The sequence below is a fragment of the Eulemur rufifrons genome, chromosome 27 (assembly GCF_041146395.1).
Source record: "Eulemur rufifrons isolate Redbay chromosome 27, OSU_ERuf_1, whole genome shotgun sequence".
Lineage (NCBI taxonomy): Eukaryota > Metazoa > Chordata > Mammalia > Primates > Lemuridae > Eulemur > Eulemur rufifrons.
In genome coordinates, this window is record NC_091009.1 from 26,991,813 (window position 1) to 27,003,440 (window position 11,628).

General features: G+C 40.5%; 1 protein-coding gene across 1 annotated transcript; it reads right to left on the reverse strand.

Moving 5' to 3' along the window:
• Positions 1-619: 619 nt before the first annotated feature.
• C4BPA (complement component 4 binding protein alpha) lies at positions 620-8,662 on the reverse strand. Its single transcript, XM_069459371.1, has 4 exons — positions 8,501-8,662; positions 3,074-3,244; positions 1,869-2,080; positions 620-1,287 (listed from the first exon to the last, which is right to left on the reverse strand). The coding sequence occupies exons 1-4, from the start codon at positions 8,583-8,585 to the stop codon at positions 1,153-1,155; spliced, it is 603 nt and encodes a 200-aa protein (XP_069315472.1). The 5' UTR covers positions 8,586-8,662; the 3' UTR covers positions 620-1,152.
• Positions 8,663-11,628: the final 2,966 nt, after the last annotated feature.

Consider the following 11,628-nt stretch of genomic DNA (forward strand, 5'->3'; position numbering starts at 1 on the left):
TCAGTCCCGCTGACTCTACTTCCTTTCCTGATTTTCCTGGGAGAACTTCCTTAATACATTACTTGCACATGAATCCTCTTCTCAGGCTCTGCTTCTGAGGAATCTGACCTAAAAGAGACGGCAAAGCCATTTTAATTAGAACATTAAAGAGTGTTCAAATTGGATTGGAAGATTTGGGTATGCCCAAGAGGAATGCTTGGGTTACATGTACATCAGGCTTTCAAACACTTTCAAGTTTGTTATTTGTTGGGTGACAGGGATGTCAAACAAGACCAAACATATTAAACATAAAGTGGAATTCAGAAGTTACTCCAGAGAAATACTTGTGATCAAATAGGGTGAGAAGGGAGGAGACAGAGGACGATGTCGTACATGCTCTGGCGCAGGTCAGGATGCATAGGAAGTGAAGAGGTAGTGTGAACAGACCTCAGACAAAGGGCACAAGTATGTGTTTTCAAAGACCATGTGTACCCTGCAATACAGTAAAATAGAAAGGAAAGCTAATCAGAGGAACATTTGGAAGTGATTTGCATACGGCCCTAATCTTTTATTACACAGAAATCAAAGTGAAAATAAAGATAATTTTATTTTTGACAGGTGATTATTTATTTCAGCCAGTCCACCAAATCCAGCAAAGCAGAAACGTAAACTGAGATAAGATATAAATTATGAATAGTTCCATATTATCAATACCACTAAGAATATTTTTTATTTAATTTTATTTACTTATTAGTTTGTTTATTTATTTATAGACAGGGTCTCACTCTGTCACCCAGGCTCAAGTGCAGTGGTGTGATGAGAGCTCACAAACTCCTAAGTTCAAGGGATCCTCCTGCCTCAGCCTCCCAAGTAGCTGGGACTACAGGTGTGCTAATTTTTATTTTTATTGTTTTTTTTAGAGATAGGGTCTCACTATGTTGCCCAGGCTGGTCTCAAGGGATCCTCCTGCTTCAGCCTCCTGAGTAGCTGAGATTACAGGCACAAGCCACTGCACTGACTTTAACACAGGTATTTTTTCCCCTAGTGAATGATAGTAACTAAAGAACAGCAGAATTGCTAAAGAGAAAAATACACTAATGCTCTACATGGGGGTGGGTGGGTGGAGGGGAATAGATGTACGGGTTTCTAGCTGATGCTCTTCCTCTTCAAGTCTCACTCTTGTTCCAGTTGTCTAATCTCCAGAGACAGCTTATACACCTCCAGAGCCAGCTTCACATCCTCTGGGCTTGGGAGACACTGCATGAGTTTTCTGCCTGTGAACACTTTCTCACAGCCTGTAGGAGCTTCCTAAAAGAAGCAAAAAGATGGTTTTTGAGAGGCTTCTCTCCAAACTAAATCCAAAGATATGATTCCTTTGGGTATCATTGATGGTAACAAAACTGGAGTATCAAAACCTCCCTCAGGACAGATGGATAAAGTCCAAAAGAAACCTGGGTCCCAGCAGGGTTTGCCCTAGCGTCCAGACCTTCCCTGGTCTCAGGCAGCAGTAAACAACTGCTGAAGCAGGGAGGGACCAGTGCTACAGAGGACACCCAGGGGCCTCTTTAGGGACAACTGAAGGGATAGTTCTGATGGCCCATCTGAAATGGAGCAAAAGCATAGCATTTAGTGTAGAAAGTATAAGGCTAGCAGCCAGGTCACCTATAGGGGCTTGGTCCTTCTTGCTATAAAATGAGAGAATTAGAACTTGCCTTTACAAGCTCACCAAAGTGCTTTGAGGGTGACGGTGCTGATTCTGTAAGTGATTTGCCAGAAATAAATCCTGACAAAAGTCAGATCTCATTGATGTTCACCGGGACAGAGCTTTGGGTGATGCCACCAGTTTTAGGTATTGATAGCACAGAACATCCTTGAATTGTGCCACTTACCCACTCGCACTTGGGCACTTCTGGGTACCAGGTTCTGTTCTCTGAGCAAGTGATAGTTTGGGAACCAACCACACCATAGCCAGCGTCACATTGAACAATGACATTTTCAGATTCAATGTAATGATCTTCATCAGTGACATTTTCAGGCTTAACATACTGATTCTTATCCACAGACAACTGTCCATTTTCTATCTCTGGTTTCAGACACAGAGCTATAAAGGAAACGATTTTGATTATCCTATGCTTCTCAGAATAAGATCTGACGATAGCCAAAATATTGAGGGTTGAGAAACACTGATAAATTATACCTGATGCTGAGATTTGTTCTTTACCTCCATTTATTTCATGATTATACCAGTAAGGTTAATAATAATGATAATGTTATTGTGCATACTACATATCAAGGTAACCACTAATGCAAAACATTATTTTCTCCATTTTGTTAAAGAGAAAAATTAGGTACAGATAGTTTATGTAACTTGTCTAAGGTAGCATAGCTTTTAGGTAGCATGATTGTGATATAAACCTAGGTATCGCAGCTCTTGAGACTGAGTTTTCAAAACTACTATATCTCAAAACTTTGATCATTTCATGATCAATGAAAATGAATAAGCTATCACTACATGCAAGAACATACATGATTTTCAAAAACATAATGTTGGTTAAAGAAGCCAGGCACAAAAGAATACAAATGGGATTTCCTTTATATCATGTTAAAAAGTTGACAAAACTAATCCATGGTGTTAAAAGTCAGAATAGCTAGGGAGGAAAGTTGGGGAGTCACTGGGAGAGGACACGTGGGACACTTCTGGGGTTCGGGTAATGGTAATGCTTCTTGACTTGAGTGGTAGTTTGCATGGGCGGGTTTACTTTGTGATTTATTGACCTATGGACCTAAAATTTGTACACAGTGCTATAGTATGTTATATTTAAATTAAAACTTCTATTAAAACAAAGCAAACTGTGGCCCTCCAGATGAACTCTGGAAAGATACACAATCATAACAGTAGTTTAAGAGTGCTAAACTGTGTGATGGTTCATACTTTTAAATATTATACCATGTACATGCATTAATTACCCAAGTTGAATCAATAAGTAAAATTCAAATTTCTAAATGCTGCCTTTGTCTAGGAGGAAAGCCTATTGCCAGAATGTTCATGGTGGTTCTATCTTCTTACCAAAGCAATCAGTAAGGTTGGAGTTACCTTTACACTGAGGAGCTGGAGACGACCATTGCGAGCGTGTGCAGGAGATTTTAGGCTCTCCAATCAGAACATATCCTTCATCGCATTCGTACTGTGTCACAGTAGTAAAGGATAAAAATGAACTCACATCTTCGTGGGACCCATGGGCAATGGGAGGAGGCATTTTGCAATCTTGAATGGTGAGAGAGAAGGATAGAAGAGAATGAGCTAGAGTTTAACAATTCAGAGTGAACTGCTCTTCCCATTATATAGAACTATGTCATTAAATTATTATGCTACTGACATACATTTCATTACCTTGACAAAATCACTAAACTTTTGATACTATTCATGGACATTTTGGTACAAAAAGATTAATTTGGCCACAGGGAATCACTCTGAAACAGAATCATATTCAGTAATCATGAGGCTAAATAAAATGAATGTCAGGATGCCTTACAAATTGATTTTTTAAAACCAGACAATGCGACATAAAAATGGCAAGGGACTTGAATAGACACTTCTATAAAGTGGCTATATAAATGGTCAAGAGGCATATGAATAGGTGCTCAACCTCAAAGGTCATCAGGAAATGCAAATAAACGTCACAATGAGAAACCACTACACACTTACCAGAATCTCTGCAATTGAAAACTGTGGTAATACTGATGTTGTCAAGAATGTCAGCTGTGGTTTTTGAGGGGTGCTGTCCTGGCTTTGGGGCTCCTTGTTTGGAAGAATTGTAAGTAGGGCCGCTATGACGGAATGATGACAGACATGAAGCACTTCCACACAAGTAGTTTTTATTGTAAAGCAAAAGTAAGTGTCACAGAGGAATGAGTCTGTCCCCATGAGTGGAGACGACCCTGAGTTTAAAGACAGAGTACAGAAAGTATAGTACACTCTCAAGGTCAGTAGATAGTGGACAGTTCCAACAAGGAACAGCGTCATCCCAGGGTTAACGGTCTGTCCTTTATGTTAATCCCTAACAATATGTTAAGCTGGGAGTGGAATATTTATGTCTTTTCAGGGAAGTGGGTGGAGATTCCCGGAACCATGTACTCTCCCATTTTCTATCCTTGTATGGCTGGCTCTGGAACTGTCCTGGTGCTAGGAGGTGTAAGTTTTACTATGTTAATGAGGGAAAGGTTATCTCTGGTTATAAATTCCTAGTTTCTGTGTATGTTTCCGGTTGGGAAAAGTCCCTAACCTTAAGTTCTTGTTGTTATGGTTTCTTTCCTCTGTTTTCATTGCTCCCGACCCTCGGCCCTTGACCACATCCCCCTGTTGCATGTCTAACTGCCCTGTCACCTATAGACCCTCATCCCTACCTAGCAAAGAATAAGGCACAATGGAACTCTAATGTACCGCTTGAGGGAATGTAAATTAGTACAGCCACTTCCAAGAACAATAGAGTATTATCCCCTAGAGGTGAAGATAATCATATCTTAGAACCTAACAATTGTAATCATGGGCATTTTCTTGGCAGAAGTACATGAACATGTACACCAAGAGACAAGCTTAGAAATGTGTCAAGCAACAATATTTGTAACAGGCCCAACCATGAAAGAGCCTAAATACCCATCAACTGTAGAAAAGGAAAGTAAATTGTAGTACATTCATCCAATGGAACATTATACAGCAATAAAAAATGGATGAAATACTATTCACAATGTGGATGAGTCTTACAAATATGTTAAACAAAAGGAGATAGACCATGGATGTATGATTTCGTTTTTATTTTAAAAATTCAAAACTAAGCTATAGTACAACTATAAATAAAATGAAGGAAGTGATTACTCTGCAAATCAGGACGTTGTTACATTTGAAGAAGGATGGCATGGTGAAAAGGAGGGCTTATGGGACTTCTGGGGGCTGGCAATGTCCTACTTCACTACCTGGGTGAGGTTTTCGTAAGTGTTTGCCTTTTGGTAAATCATTTTGCTGTACATTTTCACTTTGTATACTTTTCTATATGTGTGTTATATTCTAATAAGACTTTAATAGAAGAGTTGATAATCTTTGATAATGTTTGAAGAGTGACTGAATCCGGTATCTCTATGCAATCCCTACTGCTCCCAATTATCATACACTCCACAAAGAGTGTGTTTTATCATTTTGCAATGTTTGGGAAAGAGATTTGTCAAAACAATGTAAAACAGAGACATATTTTGAAATAAGAAATATATAATGCTGAGTTAGCCTATCAGAAAAGGAATTATCTACAGTTCCAAAAATTTTGCAGAGGAAATTTAGTGCAATGTAATAAATTTAGAGCATTGAGTATGTCAATAAACAGCACTTTAAGGGAAAATTTCCTTCTTAGGGAGAAATCCAAGTTAAAGTTAAAAATTATTATTTGCTGAAAACAAACTATTTAAAACACTCATCAGTCCGTGAGAATGTAGAAGAATCTCGACTGGCCTTTCTCATGGACTTCATCCTCATCAAGAGCTCCTCCTCCATGTGAACACTGCTCTTAGGCAAAGTCATCTGTTCATTGTTTTCCTACTAAGTCACATGCATTCTTCTGTACCTTTGCTTCTGCCATCTGCCCTACTGCGATGCTCTCTACCCTTCTATACATGCTACACTAGCACACATGATCATTCCTGGTGTGGGTTGCTGATGACACTTGATAGCAATTATTTACTGAGCTCTTAACCACTTACACTTTAAATATGTTATACATTTATTTATGTATTAAGCACTTAATCCTCACAACAACTCTGTGAGGTAGTATTTAATCATATATCCATTCTATAGAAAAGGAAATACAACCTTAGAGAGGTCAGATGTTCTGCCGAAGGTCACAGATACTAAGTGCCAGTGACATGAATCAAACTTAGAGATTAAACTCAGGCTTGTACCAGTCCCAAACCCACCACTGTTTCTTAGAATAACTATTATTTTATACTCTCTATGGCAATCATTGGGTGGATGGATACTTTGTGTGGCATCATTGGATGTTTAAAAGGCTGTAAAATAGTTTTGGGTAAAGAACAATATTCCTGATACTTGCAAAGTCAAATAACACTCTATCATTGATGAGTGACTCAGAGCCAGTTAGAAAACTCTTAACTCCCTCACCCAAATCAAAGACATTAGAAGGTCAGGGATTAAAGACATTTTTAGAATAATATCTGGGGAAGCTTTTTTGGAGTGAAGCTTTTGTTATCCTGTGAGCCCAATCCCATCACCCCAGGTGAGGCAAACCTGTGGGTGTACTTCCCCTCACTGGAAGGAGCCCAGTGAAAAAGCCTAAGGTGTCTCCCTTTAGTTTGGAGGGGGGACAGTGGACTAGTGTGGGACTCCTGCCAGGGAAATCTGAAGTGTGGCAGAGGAGCTGTCTAGTGGCTCTGATGGCTAGAGCAAATGTAAGGTCTCTGCTGCTGTGAGATTGGCCTGTACTCCTGATGTTATTCAGAACAGAGGATGGGCGACTTCTTCCGGTGGATTAGATATCAGCTGCGTGAGAAAGGCAGGGTGGAGTTGTCTTCAGGCCTGTCTAAAAGGCCCACTGAGGTGGGAGGAAGGCTTCAAACAAAACAAAACAAAACTCTAGGATTCACCAGATAGCTAAGAGAGAGAAAAACACAAGTGGTCAACCAGGATAGGAGATGGGTTTGACCATAGCCAGGGAATTGTAGTTAGCAGCTCCTCCAGGACACACACACACACACACACACACACAATACAAAAGAAAGAGCAAGTTTTAAACACGCATGAGGCCAAGAATCAGCCTAGGCTAAGCATTGTTTCCCTTACCTCTTCTCCTCCCGAAGCTTCAGCTCTGGGGGGCTGAGAAAGCATAGTAACAGTGTTTGCTTTAGTAGTGAGGAATGGAAATTCACCTGTGTGTGAGTCTACGGCTTCCCTACAACCTTTCCTAAACCTCAGATTAAGCACCGCCGTAGGAGTATAAAAATAGCTATTAATGTTTATGAACAAATACATATGTATAGCTCTACAGTAGGCTTTGTTGATAATATCAGGGGTCATACTTGTGATATACTTAAAAAGACAAGCTATAAATAGTTCTACCGTGACACAAGTCACACAAGTGCTGTAGGAGAAGGTGGTGACACAAGAGCACTGGAGTATCAAGGGAATTCCGCATGGAGTAAGTTGGAAATACATCTTTGAGGATGGGTAGAAGCCAAGTAGCTGAAAACCAGGAGAGGCAGATTCTACTGGGGTGATGAGCGAATCTCTGGCACCAGAAGATTGTTATTGCAAATGGAAGATGGCGGCAGAAAGAGAGATTCAAGCTGACAGACATTGAAAGCCTTTTCAGGGTATTAGGATCATAAGTAATGGGAAGATGTGAGGAAACACGAGAGAAAGAGAAAGAGAAATGGAAACATGGAGGAAGACTGGTTGACAACCTGGAAAAGGCCTCCTCCACTCCCTCAGAGTATGAGAGAGAGGAACCAAAGAGGAGTTGGCCTCTTTATCCCGTACTCACGCTATTACCTGCTTTAACACCGTTCCTCAAAAATTTCATGATTCCGATGTGAAGAATCATCTTCCACATACAGATGTGTCCTTAACAAACTGTGCTTTCTCCCCACACAACTCTCAATGATGAAGAAAGCACAGCTTTACCTCAATCTGTCGGCTCACAGAAGAGCATGCAGCTATTATTTTAGGGCTGAGATATCCATCCCCCTAAACTATTCAAATCCTCCATTTTGATGCCATGACAGCTGTTTCAGGGAATATGTTTATAAATATTTTTAATGTATTATAAAAGTTCTCTCAGATAAGAAGCAATGTTGGCTGACAGAAAAAAACATCACTTTGCTAAAAGGACATATCCATTTAAATAATATAATGATAATTAAATTCCATAGCAACAGTTCTTCAACCAGTTCTGGCAAGTTCTCTCAAACACATACATTTCTCATTTATTTATAAACATTTCCCTACATTTCAATAACAATACCTTACATTTCTATAATGTTTTACAGTTTACAAAGTATTCTATATTTCTACTCCAGCAAATTTATGCAGTATTTGTGAACACAGATAATATTTTTGCTTTACGGATGGAAATGTTTTCTAACCAATCAGTAACTAAGATTGTAGATGGCATAACTTACCTAACTGGAGAAGAAATGTGTTTTAAGCAATTAGAAGCAGTCATTTAAATGTGAGAAATTGCTTTGAAAATTAAAGGTTTTTCCTTTTTAAAGCAGCCCTACAAAGGTTTTTGCATATTAGCACTTTGTTATTCTAGACATAATAGCAGTGTGTATCTGAATTTGAACAATATCCTTGATATTTTAAAATTCTTTATTTTTATTAATAACATAGTTCATTGTGCTCTCTGAAAAAACCTTGTGAATTGCCACCCTTTGACTATATTTGATTAAGTCTTCACTGAGAACTTTTCTCCATACCTTGGAGAAACTATCCCCTTTTCCTCGTAACCATGGTACTCACCACACAAGCCAGAAGGGCACAGCAGTAGAGTCAAGACCCCAAAGAGGCACAGTGCTGGGGAAACGCTCTGCAGCACGGGGGACATGGCACACAGCCTTAGACGGGCCACACTGGGCTCAACGTTCCTGGACACCTTGTCTCTGAGTAGCCGTTGAAATGGTGCCTAAGCCAAGGAGCTCAGCCTTGGGGAGGTCCCAGTAAGTGTCACTAAAGGGGAGGGGCAGAGGGAGTGACCAGGTGCTGAGCACAGCCCTGGCAGGGGGAATTGACATGACCCTTTCTTGGAAAGAAGAATCTGGAACTTGATGCAAGAGCCCTCTGTGATTTGCCCTCTGTGATTTTAGTGAGGCACGGAATGTGTCCCTTTCTGGATATACATGTGACTCCTCTCTGGGTAAACAAGAGCAAAAGGCAAAAGGAACTGCAGCTCCGAGGCACAGTGTGTGTGGCAGCTCTGCAGGAATTAAAAGTCACAGCAGGAGAGAAGCCCAGGTCCACGAGCAGTTCCTGTCCAGAGTATGAACTGTCACAGAAGAATGATTTTTTTAAAAAATCTACAAAGTTAAATTTCTTTACCAGACACCCTAGCCAGAGCAGAGGAATACCAGTCTCTAAGTGTGAACATATTCAAGAATCTAGTCCAAGCAATAATTATTTTTACAGTACTTCGGTGGGAAACTCTTTTTCCCTACTAATGTACCTAAGACACCAAATGATTCACTCGATGATACTATTCTAGTCTGAAAATTATTCTAGTTTGTGTCTGCAACACAGAAAAAAACGTGCATTGAAACTTAACTGATTGAGGATGATGAATTAAGAAGAAAAGAAGACCTATTACTACTTTCGGAATAGCTGAATGATGTTTGGTCGTGGTGAAGCCTGGTGTTTTGTCTCTAAGCACCAAAAGAGAAGGTGTTGAAAGGGATACTTGGTCTTCTTCACGGGTGGCTAACCACAAGACTAAATTTCCCTTAGTTATATGGAACTGTCCAGCTATTCATCCAGACCTTTGCAAAATTTAGTCTCCTAAAGTGAGACAGATGAGACTACCAATCTAGATTCTATGTCTTACCCACCAACTGCGGGTATTTGTTCCTGGAAGAGAGAGAGTTGTCCAAACACTTTAGGACAAGTTGTCCCGTAGGCTCTGGAACTTGTCCTAAAGTGATCTTCACTGCCAGTTAAGTTGGAGTGGCTGCTACATACCAATAGTAGCCAAAATGCTTATCTCTCAGAAATACATAGGAGGAATTACTAAATATAACTGAGCAAATTTCTTTGGAATAGTCATGAAAGCACAAGTGAATTTCAACTTCCTAGAGAGAAAGGAAAACAAATCCACTGAGCAGTTGCTTCCTTTAGAAAGAGGAACCACAGCAAAGAAATAATTTAAATGATTAATCAGAAGGCTTTATGAACCTGGTTTTAATTTTTAAGCATGCAATATACCAGAGCTTTACATAAATTATCATGATTGATCTCAACCCTGTGACATGATTCTTATCTTCCTCATTGCATAGACGAAGAAATGGGTTCCAATAGATTAAGTAAATATCCCTAAATCACTCAGATAATTAGTGGCTAAGCCAAAATCTGTGCAAGACTGATTCCAAAATCCAGGCCTTTTCTTCAGACTCAAGTAATGTCCACTTACTGGCCAATAACAATGATCTGCCAAGACACTGACTCAGCCACTTGGGAGTAAAGGGACACTGTTGAGGACAATATGCTCACCCTGCAGGTGCTGCTGGTGCTGCAGTGGATGGGCTACACCTGTGATGTTCTCCAGGCAATGCCCTGGGATGACAGGAGCCACATCATCCAGATCCACACAGGAAGTTATACCCCAGCCCCCAGGAGCAACAAACACCAGACTAATGTTTGGGTACGAAAGCCCTGATCCTTTGCTACAAGTCTGTGCACATGTGGACCAGGGGAGTAAGGCAGTCCAGGGACACACACTGCTGTGAAATTGAGTGCACTCTTCCCAGGTGTACACAGTACAGTAAAAGAAGTGTATTAATTTATGTGATGGAGTTTCTTAGGACCCTCATTTGTTGAGCTCATAAATGACCACAAAGACAAACTAGGTTTTTTTGTTTGTTTGTTTGTTTGTTTGCTTTGTTTTTGAGACAGAGTCTCACTCTGTTGCCCTGGATAGAGTGGTGTCATCGTAGCTCACTGCAACCTCAAACTACTGGGATCAAGCGATCCTCCTGCCTCAGCTTCCTGAGTAGCTGGGACTGCAGGTGTGCACCACCACACCTGGCTAATTTTTCCTATTTTGGGTAGAGATGGGGGTCTCGCTGTTGCTCAGGTTGGTCTTGAACTCCTAACCTCAAGTGATCCTCCTGCCCCAGCCTCCCAGAGTGCTTGCTAGGATTGCAGGCATGAGCCACTGCACTCAGCCAAAAACAAAGTAGTTTTGATATGTGAATATTTATTGCCATAAATATTGGTAAAGTTGCAAAACAGAACTGATCCATATTGAATTGAAAGCAGAAAATCACCTTTCTCTCCCTCTTTTGTGAAAAATTATAGTTCTTTCTCCAGACTGGATTGTCTTGCCTTGTCTCTCTGTAGTTCCGGTAGGTCAGTCTCCAGAGACAGCTTATACACCTCTGGGCTTGGGAGACGCCGCATGAGTTTGCCGCCGGCACGTACTTGCTCTCAGCCTTCAGCAACCTCCTAAAAGAGAGGTAGACGGTGGGTGTGGGTGAGAGACCTCTCCAAGCCACGAGGGGGGGTGCACTCTGTCAATGGAAGTACAGTCAACCCTCCACATCCCCAGATTCAACCAACCTCGGATGGAAAATATTCGGAAGAAAAAAACCAATAAAAAATAACAATACAACATAAAAATAACACCAATAAAAATACAATATAACAACTATTTACATAGCATTTACATTGTATTAGGTATTATAAGTAATCTAGAGATGACTTAAAGTATATGCGAGGATCACATAGATTATATGCCAATTCTACTGTCATTTTATATAAGGGACTTGAGCATTGTGGATTTTGGTATCCAAGAGCGTCCTCGAACCAAACCCCCACCACCCTCCGTACGGAAGGACAAATGTACTACAGAATCGGGATCGAGACCAACCTCAGACTGGTGG

Bases quoted from the DNA above. Each gene is read 5' to 3' on its own strand.
- C4BPA (XM_069459371.1), bottom strand. From the start codon at position 8,585: ATGTCCCCCGTGCTGCAGAGCGTTTCCCCAGCACTGTGCCTCTTTGGG. The intron at 2,081-3,073 runs GTAACTCCAACC...TTTCCTTTATAG, and splicing joins TCCAGCTCCTCAGTGTAAAG to CTCTGTGTCTGAAACCAGAG. The intron at 1,288-1,868 runs GTAAGTGGCACA...TGCTTCTTTTAG, and splicing joins AAGTGCCCAAGTGCGAGTGG to GAAGCTCCTACAGGCTGTGA.